The sequence below is a fragment of the Piliocolobus tephrosceles genome, chromosome 15 (genome assembly GCF_002776525.5).
Source record: "Piliocolobus tephrosceles isolate RC106 chromosome 15, ASM277652v3, whole genome shotgun sequence".
Lineage (NCBI taxonomy): Eukaryota > Metazoa > Chordata > Mammalia > Primates > Cercopithecidae > Piliocolobus > Piliocolobus tephrosceles.
Window position 1 is genome coordinate 20,385,741 of NC_045448.1, and position 20,131 is coordinate 20,405,871.

The 20,131-nt window shown below is 50.3% G+C and overlaps 1 protein-coding gene across 1 annotated transcript in view; it reads right to left on the reverse strand.

Moving 5' to 3' along the window:
• Positions 1–2,513: 2,513 nt before the first annotated feature.
• The window catches only part of EFR3B (EFR3 homolog B), a 114,682-nt gene continuing 97,064 nt past the window's right edge, over positions 2,514–20,131 (reverse strand). The window contains exons 17-23 of the mRNA XM_023230109.1: positions 18,791–18,858; positions 16,628–16,755; positions 15,433–15,524; positions 10,186–10,234; positions 7,760–7,866; positions 6,030–6,079; positions 2,514–5,551 (exon numbers count right to left, since the gene is read on the reverse strand). Coding sequence (XP_023085877.1) covers positions 5,446–5,551; positions 6,030–6,079; positions 7,760–7,866; positions 10,186–10,234; positions 15,433–15,524; positions 16,628–16,755; positions 18,791–18,858 — 600 coding nt within the window. The 3' untranslated portion in view covers positions 2,514–5,445. The remainder of the gene's footprint in view (positions 5,552–6,029; positions 6,080–7,759; positions 7,867–10,185; positions 10,235–15,432; positions 15,525–16,627; positions 16,756–18,790; positions 18,859–20,131) is intronic.

A 20,131-nucleotide genomic window follows, 5' to 3' on the forward strand; every position in this document is an offset into this window, starting at 1 on the left:
GGCTGCATGGAAGCCCTTATGTCTGCCTTTCACCACACGATGTGGCAGGCGGGGCACATCGACATGGCCTTCTAGTCTTCTACCAGGGCTTGTGGTTTTTGTTTGTTTGTTTTTGTTTTTTTTTTTTTCCTTTTGAGACAGAGTCTTACTCTGTCACCCAGGCTGGAGTGCAGTGGCACAATCTAGCCTCACTGCAACTTCCGCCTCTTGGGTTCAAGTGATTCTCCTGCCTCAGCCTCCCGAGTGACTGGAATTACAGGCTTGGACCACCACATCCAGGTAATTTGTGTGTTTTTAGTAGAGACAGGGTTTCACCATGTTGGCCAGGCTGGTCTCAAACTCCTGACCTCAAACGATCTGTCCACCTCAACCTCCCAAAGTGCTGGGATGACAGGCATGAGCCACCACGCTCGGCCTGCCTGTGGTCCCTCAATGACCGGAATAGCATCAACTATGTGATGGAGGAGCTCCAGAATCCACACGTGAGTCCGTAATGTCACTTCTGGGGTAAAAGCTCTGAACTTCAGCAACTCCAATAATTGGATCTGTAATCATTCAGCTTTGGGGTGACTAAGACTATGAGCAACCCAGCTGGAAATGTGGGCTCCCCTCCTGCACTCATGGGACTTGCATGCTGGCCCACTGACCATCCTGATTAGTTTATGTAATGATAGAAATAATCACTTTGCAAATAAGCAGAGAACTTTCTAGTAATACACTCACGGTCTCCGTTTTCTGCTCTGCGAGATAGGCATTATGAGCCCATTTTTCACACGGGAAACAGATTTCAAAAGGGAAAATGATTTTGCAGTCACACTGCCTGGGAGAGACCATGCTTGATGCTTCAGCTCTATATCTATCTCCTGGATCATCCTCTCCAGAACACTGCAGCAGGTAGTTAATTCACAGTTGTCAGAGCCTGGGAGCTACTACAGGACAGAGTGTACTTTGGACAGGGGAAGAGTCAGTCCTGCCTGGCTCACCCCACTTGTGAGACCTGGGCTGACTAGTCCCTGCCTGGTGGGGGCGGTCTTCAGGACAGCTTGGGATTCAGGTGAAGCATTTGGATCTTTGGTTATGGCAGGTATTAACTCTTTCTTATTTTAAATATATTTGCCTGGAGTATTATTTGGTTTTTTTTTTTCCCTGCGGAAGTTTTAAAATTCTCACAGAGTGAAAACTTCGTGTCTTCTCCTCTCTGTCCTCTGGGCTGGCTTAAGGGCCATTACACCTCTCCCGGTCTTGGCAAAGGCTCCGTACAGCGGGGTTTGGGAGATATTGAGAGAAGATGAGCAGCTTGGAGACAAGTCCATGTGCAGAGAGAGAGCCAGGAGTTCTGGGACCTAGTTTTTATTTTTGCATGTAATTCCTTGAGCGTCAGTTCTTTGCCTATAAAATGAGATTCTAATAGCTGTCCTGCCTACCTCACAAGGCTTTGGAATATCAATGACAATCGCCTCTGGAAGATGGCTAGGCCTCTGAGTGCCTTAAACAGGTCTACAGGTGCACCTCTCAGGTGAACCGTTCGCCTGTGGTCAGGCTGGTTCTGGGGATAACTGGGAACTACAAGCAGAGGCACTGGCTCCTTCAGTCCGCAGGGTGAGAGCCCTCTCTCTCTGAACCACACCCTGGGCTCGGAGCTGGACTTGGGAAAGAATACGGGGTCCAAAGAGGAGGCAGACAAGCCCCCATCCTTAGAGCAAGGACTGGCGAATCTTTGCTATAAAGAATCCAGAAAGTTAATATTTTAGTCTTTGTGAGTGTTCTGTGAAAGGGCCATATATGCAAAGTGGCCCCCAAATGCCAAAAGAGCTGAGAAACCAAAGAATGAGACAGACTAATCCAGTTTGTCAATAGAAGGTGGGGAAATTTACAGACAGAAGCATGGTCTTGGGTGACTGCAAGACAGGGCGATCTCTGTATTGCACCCCCACCCCAGAGCCAGGGCTTATATGTTGGGGAAAAAGTATATGTGCTTTGGAAGGCACATGTACATTGCTATGGGTGTCACAGCCTATGCTGTATGGACCAACAGCAAAGGTTGTTTTGCAGGGAAGGTGACACTCACAGTGAATAGGTGTTCCCACACAAAGAATAAAATGTCAACTTGATACTTTGGAGGCATTCCCAGATGTGGGGCTAGTCAGGAGTCACCTGGGGGATTAACATTTATTTTTATTATTTTTTTGTTTGGTTGTATTTTTTGGGACACGGTCTTGCTCTGTCACCCAGGCTGGAGTGCAGTGGTGCGATCTTGGCTCACTGCAGCCTCTGCCTCCTGGGTTCAAGCAATCCTCCCACCTCAGCCTCTTGAGGAGCTGGGACTACAGTTACCCGCCACCATGCCTGTATCATTTTTGTATTTTTAGTAGATGTGTGCCACCACCCCTGGCTATTGTATTTTTAGTAGAGATGGGGTTTCACCATGTTGCCCAGGCTGGTCTCGAACTCATGACTTCAAACAATCCACTCACCTCGGCCTCCCAAAGTGCTGAGATTACAGGTGTGCGCCACCATGCCCAGCTGGGGATTAGCATTTAAAAAAAAGTCACTCTTGTCCCCACAGCGGGCCAAATGGTCTCTGTCCCAACTACTCGACTCTGTTGTAGCATGAAAATGGCCAAGGTAAATACATGAGTGGGGCTGTGTTCCAATAAAACTTTATTTACAAACGTAGTTGGTGGGCTGGAGTTGGTCTAGGGTGGTAGTGTTTTGATCCCTGCTGTGTATAGAGCATTTTTGACAAGTGTGTGTTTCAAAGCAAACACAAAGCCATTCCTCTGGATTCTGGGCATTTGGGATTCTGGCTCCAACTTTGCCCTCTAAAGCACATGTTAGGTGTACCTTTGTTTATTTCGTACTTTTTTCCAAGAAACTGCAAAACCTTTGCCAAACTAGGGCCAGCCTTATGCCCAGACTCCCTGGGATTTGAGTGAAGAATGAAGGTACCCGAGCATGAAATCAGAAAATCTGTTCTTGCTGTTTTGGCCAGAAACCTGTCTGTGGCGCAACTCAGGGCTCTGCCATCATCACAGCTCTTTAGCTGGTGGGAGAGCTCCCTAAGATGAGGTCAAGTTCAGCACCAAAGCAAGCCCCTGCCCTCTGACTGTGGGGCTGGACCGTGCGTGGTGGGTGCCCATCTTGCTGAAGCCATCCCATCCTGAGGCCTGTGGGAGGGAACACTCCACTCCACTGGCCCACTTTGGCTACTGACAGCCTCATCTGGGCACCTCATTTGGGAGACCCGTAATTCCAGCACTGGAGTGATGAGGAATTTGCTGCTATGCCTATGTGGTGGTTGGGGCAATTTCCTTTGCCCTCAGAATCCCCGATTTTAGACAGAGTCTTGCTCTGTCACCCAGGTTGGAGTGCAGTGGTGCGATCTTGGCTCACTGCAACCTCTGCCTCCCGGTTCAAGCGATTCTCCTGCTTCAGCCTCCCAAGTAGCTGGGATTATGGGCACACCCCACCACACCAGGCTGATTTTTGTGAGAATCCCCGATTTTATTGCTGGGAAGGACCTGAGAGGACCCACCTTATTCGAGAATCCACTGCTGTGCAATTGGCTTCACTTTCACAAATTTGCCACGTAGCCCACCAGGTAGTATGACTGGCAAGGCAGAGCAGCCCAATGAGGCTTCCTGGGAGAGGAGCCTGGAGCCAAGCCTCCAAGGGCAGATGCAGCCTGTGGCAACACAGCTATGTGGAGCAGCATGAATAATCCAGACGCCAAAAAGGGCAAGGCATGTCTGCACCACAGGGAAATGTGTCAGGCAGTGAGGACAGCCTCATCACTGGGGCTGATCACAGGGACCTGAAGTGGGTCCTAAGATCACTATTCAGTGCCACCATGCCTTCCCTTCCACACCCAGCTCTGAAGTTTTCTGTGGGCAGATCTCAGCCCTGGCCACACTCCTGCCACGCTGCCTGAAATTGTACCCTAAAAAGGGATTCCCAGCTACTCAGGAGGCTGAGGCGAGAGAATCACTTAAACTCAGGAGTTCGAGGCCAGCCTGGGCAACATAGTGAGACCCTCATCTCTAGAAAAAAAAATAAAAATGGATTCCTTTGGATCAAGAAATCTACTCACCCTGCCTCCTTTAGAAAGCAGACTCCAGGGAGAGAACATCTGACACTCACATCTTACTGTAGGTTATGTCGGCTCAGAGGAGTTACAGGAAATGTGACTAGCGGAGAAGGAAAGGACGATTTTGGACCACACGGCACTGCCACGGGCGGAGCCCCAGGTGAGGTTCTGTCAGTGGCACCCCGGGAGACACAAAGGCTCCTAGAGAAGGGGCCAGAAAGGGGAACTGGCAAAGAAGGTAGCAAACTGTCTCCTGGGCAGCTCCGCCCGGCTCCGTGTTAGCTCCTCTCTGCACACCCTCATTACACAGAGACACAGACGGCACACCAGGAAAACAGGAACCCAGAACCCAAAGGGGTCTCCGTGGCCTCTCCCAAGCCACAAGCGTTGCCAGGTGGTGCCAATGTCCCAGATTTTGTCCAGAGAGTGAAGAAATCATCCTAATATTAGGTGTTAGATCCTTCTTTCTTCAAACGGAACATCTAAAAAGTTGGCTTCTGATATCCTTGAGCCCCAAAACGCTACTCATCGCACGCTCCCCACCCTCCCACAACCCAGGTCCGGCTGGGAGCCTTTTCCATAGGAGGTGATATGGGCAAATCTTGAGGACCCTGCAGTTCCCCTCCGAGATTATCTTGTTCGGCCTTTCCTCAACCCAGAGGCCCCAGGAACACTTTGGAACCCTCAGAAGAAAGATATCACAGAGAGAGAACCCAACTCTGGAAAACGTCCTGCCAGCCTTGCATCCTGTTGCCCCCACACCCCTCGTGGTGTCTCCACCCCAGCTCCATTACAAGGGCTCAGCATTCATTCATGGTAGAAACACAGACAAATGGGAGATGAGCAAGAGCGTGAGAGACACAGCAGGGACATGGGCGGGGGGCAGGGGCAGTGCTGGGGAGGAGAGAGCCATCCCCCTCTCAGCTTCCTTCCCCAGGGGAGTAGAGTCCTCAGCTTCCTCTCACCAACCGAGTCTCCATCCAGCTCCCTCCTCTGGGGAGGACATGCACCCCCTGCGGAAGCCCTTCACTCAAAACACCAAGCAGGAGCTTCTAAGCCCCTTCCCCCCGGCTTCTCTCGAGAGACACCCCACGATTCTCTGCCCCTGCTGACATAAGAGAAGATGAAGAGGGCGCAGGTGAGACGCTGATTGGTGAGATCTCCCTCAGGGAAGACGAGGAGGAGGTAGGAGGGCCAAGAAGGACCAGAGAGTCTCCACCTTGGCTTAGCCTGGGAGGCGCTGCCATCCAAGGTGACATTTGCTCAGAGATCCCAGCCAGATCTCCATGTGGTCAGGTGGGCGTGAAGCGAGCCCCTCCTGAGACCCCATCCCCTTGAGGAGCTCCGGCTCTTAGAATTCAGTATACACACAGGTCGGGAAACTTCATTTCGTAGACGGGGATGGAGTGGTTCTGCGGCTGACCATAGGCTGCAGTGATGGTTCCCGACGGGCTTGGTGGGGGCCTAGGCGGCAGGAACACATGAGTAGAAAGGCATGAAAACAGAATTTTAGGATTCCACCCTTGTGCAACCAAACAGAGTAGGTGACTTGGGTTTCTTTTTGCACAGGGACCAGTGACCCCTTCATTCCACAGGTTCCCAGGATTCCAGATCTTACTAGAATCTACAGCTTGGAGTCAAGCTTCTCTGCAGGCTCCGCAGTGACATTGCTGCTTTAGAAAGTGCCAGCCTGGGACACTAGGACTCTTGGGTCTTCCCAGGTTTCACTGAGGTGGCCTCTTTCCCTCTCTGGTCTCTATTTCCTTGTATAGGGATGGTTGGAGTTGGTGGCCGACTCCAGCCCAGGGGATAGAGATTGTGGTGGGGTAGGAGGAGTGGGGGAGGGGAGAAGGGAAGACAGGGGTGAGAGAAGGACTCAGGATGAGGAACCCCAGTACTGGGTCACAGAGGACTGGGTCCCCTGCCCAGGGTTGCCACTTACCGGATGGTGATTTCAAAGATCTGATTGAGTTTGCTCTGGAGCAGCGATGCCTAGACACAAACAGTGGGAAGTGAGCTGGCAAGGGTGGGGGGCTCAGAACCTTTGCCAGCTGGCTCAGGGTGTCCAGAGTATACGCTGGAGGTACAGGGCAGCCACAGCCTTAGGAAGGCAGGCAGAGGTGAACACACTCCAGCACTCATCCACTGGACCCTGACTGCAGATTCGGATCAGGGAAAGCCACCTACTGAAGGGGGGCTGGGGATAGGACAGAGGCTCAGAATCACCAGGGAGGACGTCAGCAGGCAGTTCTGGAAGGTCCTTCTCCTTAAGATGGGGCAGTAGGGGCTGCTGGGCATGGAGTCGGGAGACTGCACTAGAGCCAGCTTTTTTCTTTCTTTTTTAAAATTTAATTTAATTTAATTTTTTTCTTTTTAAATTGAGAAGGAGTCTTGCTCTGTCACCCAGGCTGGAGTGCAGTGGCATGACCTCAGCTCACTGCAACCTCTGCCTCCTGGGTTCAAGCAAGTCTCCCAGCTCCTCCTGAGTGGCTGAGATTACAGGCGCCTGCCACCATGCCCGGCCTAATTTTTGTATTTTTAGTAGAAATGGGGTTTTGCTATGTTGGCCAGGCCAATCTCGAACTCCCGACCTCAGGTAATCCGTCTGCTTCAGCCTCCCAAAGTGCTGGCAGTACAGGCATGGGCCACTGTGCCCAGCCTGTGCCAGCTCTTTTCTAACTTGCAAGGGGCAGTGCTGCAAAACTGGTGGCTTAGAGATGATCTCTGATTACTTCTGGCTCTAATGAGGTCAATGAATGCAGAGGTGGGACTGCACGTGTTCCGTGACTGGGCCCTAATCCCTAGCTCATGAAATGGGCATCCCTCTCAAAGTGGGACGACAGGTTAGGACAACACAGGCCCGTGGAAATCTCTATGTTATATATAGACTTATATATGAATATTATATATAAAATATATAAAACAGAAAATTATACATATTATATTTTGTTGGGAGAGTAGGTTTTTTGTAGATTTTGAGTGTTTACAGTTATGTTTCATTGTTACTAAGCTTGACATTCAGGGCTAATAAATCCCGGCATAGAATCAATTTCAGGACTGTCTGAGCTCCTCCCTCCAGTCTAGACATGGCTCCTCGTTTCTACGTGTCCAGCTGCCTCTCTCTCTGATCTCTTTGCCAAGGCCTGGCTGTTCCATCCCCCTGCTAAGGTACCCTGGTTGGAAGAGGGTCCTGCTGCCAACATTGACCATCTTCCTTTGCCACACACCCTTCCCCCATCACCCTGTAACGTGGGGATCATAATGGCACCAACTTCATGGAGTTATCCTGAGAATGAAAGTGGCTCATGAATAGAAGCTGTCGTCCACAGTGAGTGCTGTTCGTGTGCTGCTGTCAGGACCACAGTGAGCATGATCTGACTGCCAGACTGGTGCCTCAGCTCAGGACTTCTTCCTTATGTGAAAAGTGTGAGGTCTCAGAGAGACCCCAAACACCCAAGTCTTTTGGTTCATAGGGGAGCAATGCAGCATCGGGGTGTTGGGGAAGGCCTGGCAGGGCAACAGCAGAGCTCCCTGCGTTGGAATACAAGCCCTAATGTCTGACAGGGGGTGGGGGTGGGGTGGTCAAAGAGCCAAGGAACTTAATCCTGTCCTGGACCCAAATTCAGTCTTGACTCGGCTCCCTAGGACTCGCCCATGTCACGCTTCACTTACCCGGGCCCCGCAGTGTGCGGCAATCTCCTCGAAGGGTGCCTTCTGGAACTTCTCCACCACCTGCCGCCGCCGCTCACGCTCCTGCTCCTCCACTGCTACGCTGTCCACTGCAACGCAGAGAGCTGGGTTAGTGCCAGGCCTTGCTCACTGAGGGGAAGGGGAGGGACTCCTCTGGGGAGCACTGTCCATGAGCATCGCTTGGGCTCTCCCCTCATCTGAAGAGTAGGGGACAGTGGCGTGGAGGTGTGGTGCCCTCACTCAGCCCTGGAAGGTAGGACCAGTTCCTGATTCTGTCTGAGGGCTCAGCCTTCTTCCTCATGTAAGAATTTGAGAACTATGTGAGAGGACCTTTCAGCGGGGCTCTTACAGGCCCAAGTAGCTGCTCTCCCACCAGAACTCTTAAATTGAAGGTCCTGAACAGCTGGTCCTTTGAGTACTCTATAGGTATTTTGTAAAGAGACATTGAGGCTGGGTGTGGTGGCTCACACTTGTAATCCCAGCATTTTGGGAGGCCGAGGTTTGAGGATACCTTGAGGTCAGGAGTTTGAGACCAGCCTGGCCATCATGGTGAAACCCCCTCACTAATAAAAATATAAAAATTAGCCAGGCGTGGTGGCACATGCCTGTAGTCTCAGCTACTTGGGAGGCTGAGGCAGGAGGATTGCTTGAACCAGGGAGGTGGAGGTTGCAGTGAGCCAAGATTGCGCCATTGCACTCTAGCCTGGGTGACAGAGCGAGACTCCATCTCAAAAATAAATAAACAAGAAAAGAAAAGGGACATTGACAATGGTAAAGCCGCACAGACCACGAAAGCCAACAGGGAACACCTGCGGCAGGGCAGCCCGCGGTCATTTAGTTTAAGGCTTCTACACATGCTGCTTGGTATCCAAGATGAGTTAGCACCAAGAAGAGAAAGGGGTGTGTGTCGCACATGTCCAACATACTGTTGGGTTTTTTAAAATAGAGATGAGGTCTCACTATGTTGCCTAGGCTGGTCTCAAACTTCTGGGCTCAAAGGATCCTCCTACCTTGGCCTCCCGAAGTGCTGGGATTACAGGTGTGAACCACTATACTCAGTTTAAGAAGGCAAGAAATGGCTAGGTGCAGTGGGTTATGCCTGTAATCCCAGCACTTTGGGAGGCTGAGGAGGGCTGACTACCTAAGGTCAGGAGTTCGAGACCAGCCTGGCCAACATGGTGAAACTCTGTCTCTACTAAAAATACAAAAATTAGCCGGGTGTGGTGGCGGGCGCCTGTAATCCCAGTTACTTGGGAAGCTGAGGCAGGAGAATTGCTTGAACCCGGGAGGCGGAGGTTGTAGTGAGCCAAGATGGTGTCATTGCACTCCAACCTGGGTGACAGGGCAAGACTGTCTCAGAAAAAAAAAAAAAAAAGGGCAAGAAATGTGTACATTCAGAGAGACTACCATTAATGATGACAAAAAGTTAAAAGTTTGGCATTTACAGGTATAATTTGTCAACAGTTAGAAAAAATCTGTTGTTGTCCAATGATCCAGACAGAGGGATAACAATGCATTTTAAAATCATCTGCCCTTATTAAACAGACATTCATATGATTCATTCTTTTTTTTTTTTTTTTTTTTTGGTATTTTTTAGTAGAGACGGGGTTTCACCGTGTTAGCCAGGCTGGTCTCGATCTCCTGACCTCGTGATCCGCCCGTCTGGGCCTCCCAAAGTGCTGGGATTACAGGCTTGAGCCACCGCGCCCGGCCCCTGATTCATTCTTAATATCTTCCATTGGCCAGCTTGTTCTTTTGTATCACAATTCACCAAAAAAAAAAAAATTTGCTCTGAAATGCTTTCTACCTACAGCCGTCAACTGATGACTTTTTTTATTTTTTATTTTCTGAGATGGAGTCTTGCTCTGTCGCCCAGGCTGGAGTGCAGTGGTGCAATCTCAGTTCACTGCAACCTCCGCCTCCTAGGTTCAAGCAATTCTCCTGCCTCAGCCTCCCGAGTAGCTGGGATTACAGGTGCATGCCCACCATGCCTGGCTAATTTTTGCATTTTTTCAGTAGAGACAGGGTTTTACCACATTAGCCAGGCTGGTCTCCAACTCCTGACTTTGAGATCCACACACCTCAGCCTCCCAAAGTGCTGGGGTTATAGGTGTGAGCCACTGCGCCCGGACCACTGATTACTTTTAAAGGCAGCTGTCCTTAGCGGCAAAAGCGTTGCCCACTGTGGGCCACACAGGGCCCCACTACTGACCGCCGTCAGGAGAGGAGGGACATTCAGTGGCAGCTTTGGTGGCTGTGATGAGTTTGTCAAAAGCCACCAGCCTCTCCCTTCATGCAGATGCTGGATCCCACTGCGGAGGATGGTAGGTCCTGCTGCATCTATAGGAACAGGCCCAAGGACCCCACCCCATTTTGCCTTCTAACCAGAGTCCCTTGGCCTGACTTACCAATGGCTTTCTTCAGTGTCTCATAGGTGATCTCCTCGGCAGGCACTCGCTGAAGGAGAAGGGACAGAGGTGCTCAGAAAGTCAGGGGGCAGAGAAAGGAGGCAGCCCCGGCACCCCCAGCTCTCTGGCAGCCCCTTGCTTCTTAGAAGAAAGTCCCAATGGGCAGGAAGTCCCTCAGGACACCCCCAGCCCCATCAGGGTCTTGGAAGCTCCCGAAGCAGGCACAGAGGACAGCGAGATGTAGCGAGGAAGCTCATTCCTCATCAGATTCAGACTCAGAACAGAGTCCTGAGTCTCATGTAAAAGAATGCACTGTCCCCTGCCTCCTCCCCAAGCCTGTCCATCAAGCGCCATGAGAGGAAAATACTGCAATTCTATTTTATTTTATTTTATTTTATTTTGAGACAGAGTCTTACTCTGTTGCCCAGGCTGGAGTGTAGTGGCGCGATCACGGCTCACTGCAACCTCTGCCTCCTGGGTTCAAGTGATTCTCCCGCCTCAGCCTCCCAAATAGCTGGAATTATAGGCATGCACCAGCACGCCTGGCTAATTTTTATATTTTTAGTAGAGACGGGTTTTACCATGTTGGTCGGGCTGGTCCCGAACTCCTGAACTCATGATCTGCCCACCTCGGCCTCCCAAAGTGCTGGGAATATAGGTGTGAGCCACCGCGCCCAGCCAATACTGTAATTTTAAAACATCTTCAGAGAACACAACAGAAAACATTGGAAGCAAATAACTTCAGATGTAAATTTCAAGAACTGAGTATCAGTTCTGAACTCTTAAAGTATTAAATTACCCACCAACGTGACTCGAGCATTTAATAAAGATAAGAAATGGAAGGTTAGAAGTGACAGGCCGGATGCAGTGGCTCACGCTTATCATCCCAGCACTTTGGGAGGCCGAGGCGGGCAGATCACTTGAGGTCAGGAGTTCGAGACCAGTCTGGTCAACATAGTGAAACCCCGTCTCTATTAAAAATGCAAAAATTAGCCAGGTATCGTGGTGCACGCCCGTAATCCCAGCAGCTACCTGGGGAGTCTGAGGCAAGAGAATCGCTTGAAACTGGGAGGTGGAGATAGCGGTGAGCCGAGATCACACCACTGCACTCCAGCCTGGGCAACAGAAGGAGACTCTGTCTTAAAAAAAAAAAAAAAAAAGAGGTGACCAGGCCCCCACCGACTGCTGAGGTTCCAAGGAGTTGCCCCACTCAGTCATCTGCAAAGCCTATAAAAGGAGGTGGAAAATAATAACACTCAAAGAAGGGAGCTCCGCAGATGCTGAAAATAGTGAAGGAATTTGGACTAAATTCCAGAAATTACTCACTAGACAATGAACTATTAGACCTATGATTTACCCATGCTTTATCTTTTTTTTTTTTTTTTTTTTTTTTTTTGAGAGGGATTTTCGCTCTCATCACCCAGGCTGGAGTGCAATGGCACGATCTTGGCTCACTACAACCTCCACCTCCCAGTTGGTTTCAAGTGATTCTCCTGCCTCAGTCTCCCCAGTAGCTGGGTTACAGGTGGCCGCCACCAGGCCTGCCCAAGTTTTTGTATTTTTAGTAAAGATGGGGTTTCACCATGTTGATCAGGCTGGTCTCGAACTCCTGACCTCAGGTGATCCTCCTGCCTCAGCCTCCCAAAGTTCTGAGATTACAGGCGTGAGCCACCGCGCCCAGCCTGATGCTCTATCATTTAAACATAATCTTAAGCAAAAGCAGCACAGAATGATTTCAATGATGTAAAGTTCCAGAAGTAACGCAACTCAGGCTAGGAGCTCCCTTAGGGGAGGGGGCACAGAGGCAGGGCCCCTGGGCGATGACAGTGTTCCACTCTCTCATCCGGGAGTGACTGCATGGGGTATATACACTTTACGAAAATTCACTGAGTTGTGCACTTTTTGATTTGTTTGGCATTTTTGTTTGAGTAGGAGAGGACAGAAGAATAGGTATGATATGAAGTCATTTAACAAACATTAAGTGAGCACCAACTACATACAGGACTGTAGGTGAGTCCATAGAAACTGCACAATTTGTTAGCATAGGAACTACATGCAAGAGAGAGCTGTGCTTGGCTTTAACTCGCTCTGAGGACTTATCCTCTGTACGTCCATCCATTCATCCACTGTCAGCACCGAGCAACATTGGATAGTCACCTGCAGGGTGCTAGGGAACTGTGTGGTGGCAACAGTCAAAGAAAAGGCCACTCTCTGGGCAAGACAGAAGGGATGCTCCCTGGGCAAGAGCAGGGAGAGAGAAGTTTACGGAGGAAACCGAACAGGGGCCGGGCGCCGGAGAACAGACAGTTCACAGGTGCTCAGCTGCACCAGTGTGGAGGGGAAGGGTGGTTCAGATGTGGCATTTTACACTACCAAAGGCCTGGAGATGGCTGAGCACAGCACGGGAGAGACCGAGAGCAGCCCTGCCAGAGTGGGACAGTGGATACAGGCCAGAGCAGGTGGGGGAAAATGAAATGGCAGAGCCCAGACTATGCAGGGCTGGGAATGCCAGGCACCAGGATTCAGATTTGACCAAACCAGCATTTATTCACCCCTGCAGCAAGCCTGGGTAGTACAGTCCTAGGAACCACCATGGGACTCCGGACTAGCACTGATGGCTGAGAGTGGAGAGAGCTGTGGCATGGCAGAAGGGCACAGGATGAAGGCCCCTGCACCCCTGCTGTGCCACCAAGCCACCTCTGGGCTAAGCTGACTCTTGAAGGGAAGAAGGAACTGATACTGGTGGCCCAGGAGGCCACTAGTGAGGAAGTGGCTCTGTAGCTGCATAAGCATTTTGCCTCCCGCTTCTGCGTCACTTCACTCCTCAATTCCCGAGAGTCTCTTACCTCTTGGGAAGGGAGAATCGCCGCTATGGGGAGAGAGCAGCCAGCTCACTCCGATGCCTAACGCATTGGAGGTTCCCAGTCCTTGGAGCTGGAAGGGCCATGGAGGATGCCTCGTTCAACCTCATTTTACTTGTCCAGTTAGCCCAAGTCACAGCTTCCTTCCGTGGGAAGGTTCTAGATAAGCTTTGAGGGCCTTGGAGTGGAGATCTGCCCCAATAAACGAAGTGGTCGAGGGCACCGTTAGGGGGAGGCTTGATCCTGACCCCTAGAGACTTCTCCTACCTCTGCATCTGGGGAAAGGCTCGATGTCAAAGCTGTCTTCCATGTCTATATTAACCCTAATGGGCACAGAACCTCGGGAATGCCAACCTGTCCATGCCCAAGGACCATGCAAGTCTTTCTGTCCCAGTCCCACCCAGATGTGTGTCCTCCATACTTCTTGTGAACTGGGACAGTCAGCATTAAAAAAAAAAAGGCTGGGTGTGGTGGCTCATGGCTGTAATCCCAGCACTATGTGGCGGCCGAGGTGGGCAGATCACTTGAGCCCAGGAGTTTGAGACCAGCCTGAGCAACATGGCGAAACCCCATCTCTACAAAAAATACAAACATTAGCTGGGCATGGTGGTGAGTGTCTGTAGTCCCAGCTACTCGGGAGGTTCAGGTGGGAGGATCGCTTGAGGAGGTGGAGGTTGCAGTGAACTGAGGTCAAGCCACTGCACCCCAGCCAAGGTGACAGAGCGAGACCCTGTATCAAAAAAAAAAAAAAAAAAAAAAAAGGCATATTGCATCTGTGGCTTCAGTTCCCTCATGTCTCATTCCTCCTCCTCTCTGCCCTCCACCTCCATTTCTTTCTCGTTTGGGAGAATAAGTTTTGTATTTCCACTATGATTCCTTATTCTTCCCTACTCATGGGTACATCTGCTTCACTCACTGAGATGGAAGAAATGAGATAATGGCAGGGGAGACGTCACATGTTAATTTGAACAAAAATTCAATGTTTACAGTCCTCAAGAGAGGAGAGAAGGAAGAGAGGTCTTTAAGGCACTGTGGCAGCTTTCTCTTAAAAAAAAGAATCTTGGGGTCAGGCACAGTGGCTCACGCCTGTACGGGCGTGATCACGGGCGGATCACAAGGTCAGGAGATAGAGGTCATCCTGGCTAACACGGTAAGACCCCGTCTCTACTAAAAATACAAAAATTAGCCAGGCGTGGTGGCATATGTCTGTAGTCCCAGCTACTCGGGAGACTCAGGCAGGAGAATTGCCTGAAACCGGGAGGTTGAGTTTGCAGTGAGCTGAGATCATGCCACTGCACTCCAGCCTGGGCAACAGAGCGAGACTCCATCTCAAAAAAAAAAAAAAAATCTTGGCTGTCAGTGGTTAGGGGAGAGATGAAGAGGTGGAACACAGAGGGGTTTTAGGGCAGGCAACGACTCTGCATGGTACTCTAGTGGGGGAGGCATGTCATTATGCATTTGTCCGAACCCACAGAATGTACAACGCTGAGAGTGAACCCCAGTGTAAACGATGGACTTCAGATGATAACGTTGTATTAAGGCAGGCTGAACTGTAAGAAATGTACCACTCTGCTGGGTGATGTGGATAGGAGGGGAGGCTGTGCATGTGTCGGGGAGGGGAGGGGGCAAAGGGCGATCTCTGTACCTTCCTCTCAATTTTGCTATAACCTAAAATTGCTTTAAAAATAGTCTAAATTTAAAAAAAGAAAAAAAGATTCTTTATTGATACATACAGAAGCAACACTATGAAAGCTGTTCTCACCCTTATCTCTCCAGTTAAGTCTGCTAGTTTCCAACCCAGAGCATGTCGGTCCCCCTGTGAGTCGGGAATGATGACCAGCACGCCTTTCTATTTAATTTTTTGAGACAAGGTCTCACTCTGTCACCTAGGCTGAAGTGCTGTGGTGCCATCATGACCTACTGCAGCCTCGACCTCCCAGGCTCAGCTGATTCTCCCACCTCAGCATCCTGAGTACCTGGGACCACAGGTGCACGTCACCATGCCTGGCTGATTTTTCAAAATATTTTTTGTAGAGATGGGGTCTCCTTATGTTGCCCCAGATCATCTCGAACTCCTGGGCTCAAGCAATCCTCCTGCCTCAGCCTCCAAAATGTTGGGATCACAGGTGTGAGCCACCATCCCCAGCCAGGCCTTTCAAGAGTGAGTTTTATGATATCCTCATGGGAGCAGGGAGGACCCTAAAAATTTTTCCAAAGGGAAGTATCTATGACACATACATGGGGAGAGTCAGTACATGTGTGGAATTACTCAAGAAACTTGCTTTCCATGCAGCCTTAAGCACACTGTGTGGGCAGGGGAGCCTGGAGTCCAGCATCCAATACACAGGAGGTGGGGCTGCCCCAGGACGGTGGCAGAGACACTCACCTCCTCCTTCTCTGGGCTGTTCCTCGATTCTACCTCCACCTGCAGGGAGATGGTCTCTCCAATGCTCCTCCTCTTGGATAAGCGATCCTCATCTGGGGAAGAAGCAGCCTGGAGGCTTTAGTTCCCAGCCCTCGGAGATCCAGGACTGAGCCACGAGTCCCACCTCCCAACCCCTCTGCCTCTCCTTGGTCCACAGTCCTCTAAGGCTCAGTGCACACTCAGGCTACACCTGGAGTTTACAGAAGCTTCCAATTGCTGTGGGCCTTCTCTGTCCATCTTAGGGTGGTCAATTTTGCTCTTTGGGGCTAAAATTTTGAAATTGTCAATGAGAACACAAAGAAGGTGCTGATGACCAGAATACACATCTCACCTTATGTGTAAGCATCATCTGCTAAGAGCACCAGTAGCTCTTCATGAAGCATTTCATGAAGTATTTACTAAGCGCATTTGCATTAATACAGGTACCCCTTATCATGCCAGCCCTCTAAGGCAGCTATTTTTTTTTTTTTTTGAGACGGAGTCTTGCTCTGTCGCCCAGGCTGGTGTGCAACAGCACGATCTTGGCTCACTGCAATCTCCACCTCCTGGGTTCAAGCAATTCTCCTGTTTCAGCCTCCAGAGTAGCTGGGACTACAGGCACACACCACCACGCCCAGCTAACTTTTTTTTGTATTTTTAGTAGAGACGGGCTTTCACTGTATTACCCAGGCTGGTCTTGAACCCTGGAGCTCAGGCAATCCATCCGCCTCGGCCTCCCAAAGTACTGGGATTACAAGCGTGAGCCACTGCCCGCAGCGGGCAGCTATTGTTAACATTCTGTTTTACAGTCAAGGAAACTGAAATTCAGGGATGCAAAGGACTTGTCTAAGATCTTTCAGGCAGTGAGTTGCACAGGGGTCTCGAACTGGGTCTCTGGTTCTGTAGCCATGTATGCTCTTTCTAGCACAATGGAGCCTCTCCCATCCTCAGGGCGGGCCATCTCATGGGCAGGGTACTTTCAAGGACCCTGGCCTGAGGAGGAGAGGTGGGGCAATCAAGAGGACCTCACCATAAATTTCCACTGTGTCTTTGAGCTCTCACGACATCCAAGGTGCTTCACAGGCAATCAAAGGGCCGTAAGTCCCTTACGCTCAGGCCCTTACCTGGCCAAGGAAAGACAATGGCAGGCCCAGGCATCCCTGCACAGAGCTCATACCTGTCAGTTGAGGGATGTAGGGCAGGCAGAGCCGGTCTGAATTGTAGCCGCTGCCTCCCAGGACTTCACTAATCTTGCTCTGGCGAAACAGAAGCTCAGTCGCCACCCCATCGAGATTCTGAGACAGCCTGGAAGACGGAGGGAGGAGGAAGCTCGTTAGAACCGCGGTATCTAGAGTGACTTCTGAATAACTGTTTTTTTTTGTTTCTGCTTTTTAGACAGGGTTTTGCTCTTGTCGCCCAGGCTGGAGTGTGGTGGTGCGATCTCGGCTCATTGCAACCTCCGCCTTCCAGGTTCAAGCGATTCTCCTGCCTCAGCCTCCTGAGTAGCTGGGAGTAAAGGCGCCCGCCACTACGCCCAGCTAATTTTTTGTATTTTTAGTAGAGATGGGGTTTCATCATGTTGGCCAGGCTGGTCTCGAACTTCTGACCTCAGGTGATCTACCCTCCTCAGCCTCCCAAAATGCTGGGATTACAGGCATGAGCCACCATGCCCGGCCAACTTTTCTTATTACAAAAGTAACATCTTCACTATGCAAGATGACAGAGAAGCAAAAGGAAAAGGGTCACCCCCAGTCCCATTTCCAGAGATAACCACTATTCACGTTATAATATATTCTTACGTACAGCAATCACATCCCTCAGTCACTTTTTTTTTTTTTTTTAAGACAGGGTCCTCACTGTGTTGCCCAGGCTGGAGTGTAGTGACTGTTCACAGGTGCCATCACAGCACACTACAGCCTTGACCCACTGGGCTAAAGTGATCTTCATGCTCAGCCTCCCAACAGGTATGCTCCACCCCACCCAGCTAATTTTATTTATTTATTAATTATTATTATTTCTTAGACCAAGTCTCTCCCTGTCGCCCAGGCTGGAGTGCAGTGGCATGATCTCAGCTCATGGCAACCTCCGCCTCCCAGGTTCAAGGGATTCTCCTGCCTCAGCCTCCCAAGTAGCTGGGATTATAGGCACACGCCACCACACCTGGCTAATTTTTGTATTTTTAGTAGAGACAGGGTTTTGCTGTGTTGGCCAGACTGGTCTCCAACTCCTGATCTCGAGTGATCCGCCCGCCTCAACTTCCCAAAGTGCTGGGACTACATAGGCATAAGCCACTTGCCTGGCATTTTTTTTTTTTTTTTTTTTCTGTTTGAGACAGTCTTGCTCTGTCGCCCAGGCTGGAGTGCAATGGCATGATCTCAGCTTACTGCAAACTTTGCCTCACAGATTCAAGCAGATTCTCCTGCCTAAGCCTCCCGAATAGAGTAGCTGGGACTACAGGTGTGTACCACCACAACCAGCTAATTTTTGTATTTTTAGAAGATACAGGGTTTTATCATGTTGGCCAGGATGCTCTCGAACTTCTGACCTCAAGTGATCTGCTCACCTCAGCCTCCCAAAGTGCTGGGATTATAGGCATGAGCCACTGTGCCCAGCCCAGGCAAATTGTTTAAAAATTTTTCGTAGATGGGTTCTTGCTTTGTGGCCCATGGTTGTCTTGAAACCATGGGCTCAAGAGATCCTCCTGCTCAGTCTTCTGAGTTGCTGGGCCTGTAGGCGTGAGCCACCGCACCCAGCTTAGTCCCGTATTTTTACATATCCACATAGATATCCCCTTCCCCACCCGCTGTTCTGTGATCTATTTTATTGACCTATTATGTAGTGGGTATTTTACATTAAATATTCTTCTAAATGAATGTCATGATTGTCTATTATATGGACGGGCCATACTTTATAAAGTCATCCCCTACTGTTAGACATTTTGGTTTTGCAAAACACATTTCCCTTGAGTTCCTCTGATGTTGAAATGACACTGGCCCACAGCACCCGCTATGGTCCGAAAACATCACTTGGATTGATAGGAACGTCTTGTCAGGAATGACTCCTCCAGGATGCATTTAGCATGGGCTTGGCCAAAGTCCCTGGAGGCTGGGTCTCACCTGCAAACACGGCTCAGCATGGCATGCTCGAGGCATGGACTGCAGTAATGTGATGGGGTTTAACTTTACCCAGGACCCCTGGACTACAGGCAGAGCCCACTTTCTGCCCTTGAGTCCACAGACGCCTGAGCCTCCTGGCATTGACCCCTCCTGACCTCAGACTACCCACCTGCTTACTTAGCTGCCCTGGGGATCCCTGACCACGTCCCCCATCCTCTCCTCACCTGGGCCGCTCCACAAACACATCCTCTGGGAGCATGTATGGAGCCTCTTTCTTCCTGGTCTCTATCACCTGGTGGTTGGGAGGAATCAGATGATAAGAGCTGGTTCAGCAGAGAGAGGGAGCTCACAGGCAATGAAAGAGCTCCCGGCTTGGCCCTTCCTCCCTCCCGCAGCCTCCTCAGCACAGTGCCCTTAGCTGAGCTTCTTCAGTGGAAACTCGCATCAACAGGGACCCTCAGGGCAGCTGGAGAAGCTCAAGCTGCCTGCGCAGGCCGTGGCCATCAATGACACATGTGCACTGAGTGTCCTCCAATGCAGGGAACTTAACTCTTAAGAGACTGCTGACTCTGGTGCCTCATTCCTCATTCCTATGCCTTTTTGTTTTTGTTTTTGTTTTTTGTTTTTTTTGAGACGGAGTCTTGCTCTCTTTTCTAGGCTGGAGAGGAGTGGCACAATCTTGGATCATGGCAGCCTCTACCTGCCAGTTTCAAGCAATTCTCCTGCCTCAGCCTCCTGAGTAACTGAGATTGCAGGTGCATGCCAGCATGCCTGGCTAATTTTTGTATTTTTAGTAGAGACGGGGGTTTCACCATGTTGCCCAGGCTGATCTCGAACTCCTGACCCCAAGCAATCCACCTGCCTTGGCCTCCCAAAGTGCTGGGATTAAGGCTGAACCACACTGCACCTGGCCTCATTCCTGTGTTTTTTATTTAAACAGATACAAAGGAATGTAGCTAATACCATGTCCCAAACCTTGGTACTGCAGTACCCAAGTGCATTGCAAAAACACCCTGATGGACAGTGACATCTTGAGCTTTACTCAGTACTCTTTGCAAATTTTTGACAAGAAAAGTGAAAGTTACTAAGTGGTGAGAAGTGGAGGGATGGTCAGCATACAGGTGTGTGTGGTGGGTGGAGGTAAAGGTCCCACAATTGTCAGGCAGAGGATGTCTGGGCATTGCCTTTCTTGCACTCCCTTATCAGTCCAGAAGCTGGAAGAGTCTTGCTTCCCTTGGGGTGGTCTCTGTCACAGTGTCATGGCAGCCTCCCCTGTGACTCCCAGTCAATCCAGGCTAGTTGAGACCTAAAATTTCTTGTTTTGTTTTATTTTGTTTTGCTAGTATATTTTATTTTATTTTACTTTTGAGATGGAGTCTCGCTCTGTCACCCAAGCTGGAGTGTAGTGGCGCAATCTTGGCTCACTGCAACCTCCATCTCCCAGGTTCAAGCGATTCTCCTGCCTCACCTTCCCGAGTAGCTGGGATTACAGGCGTGTGCCACCATGCCGAGCTAATTTTTGTATTTTCATTAGAGATAGGGTTTCACCATGTTGCCCAGGCTGG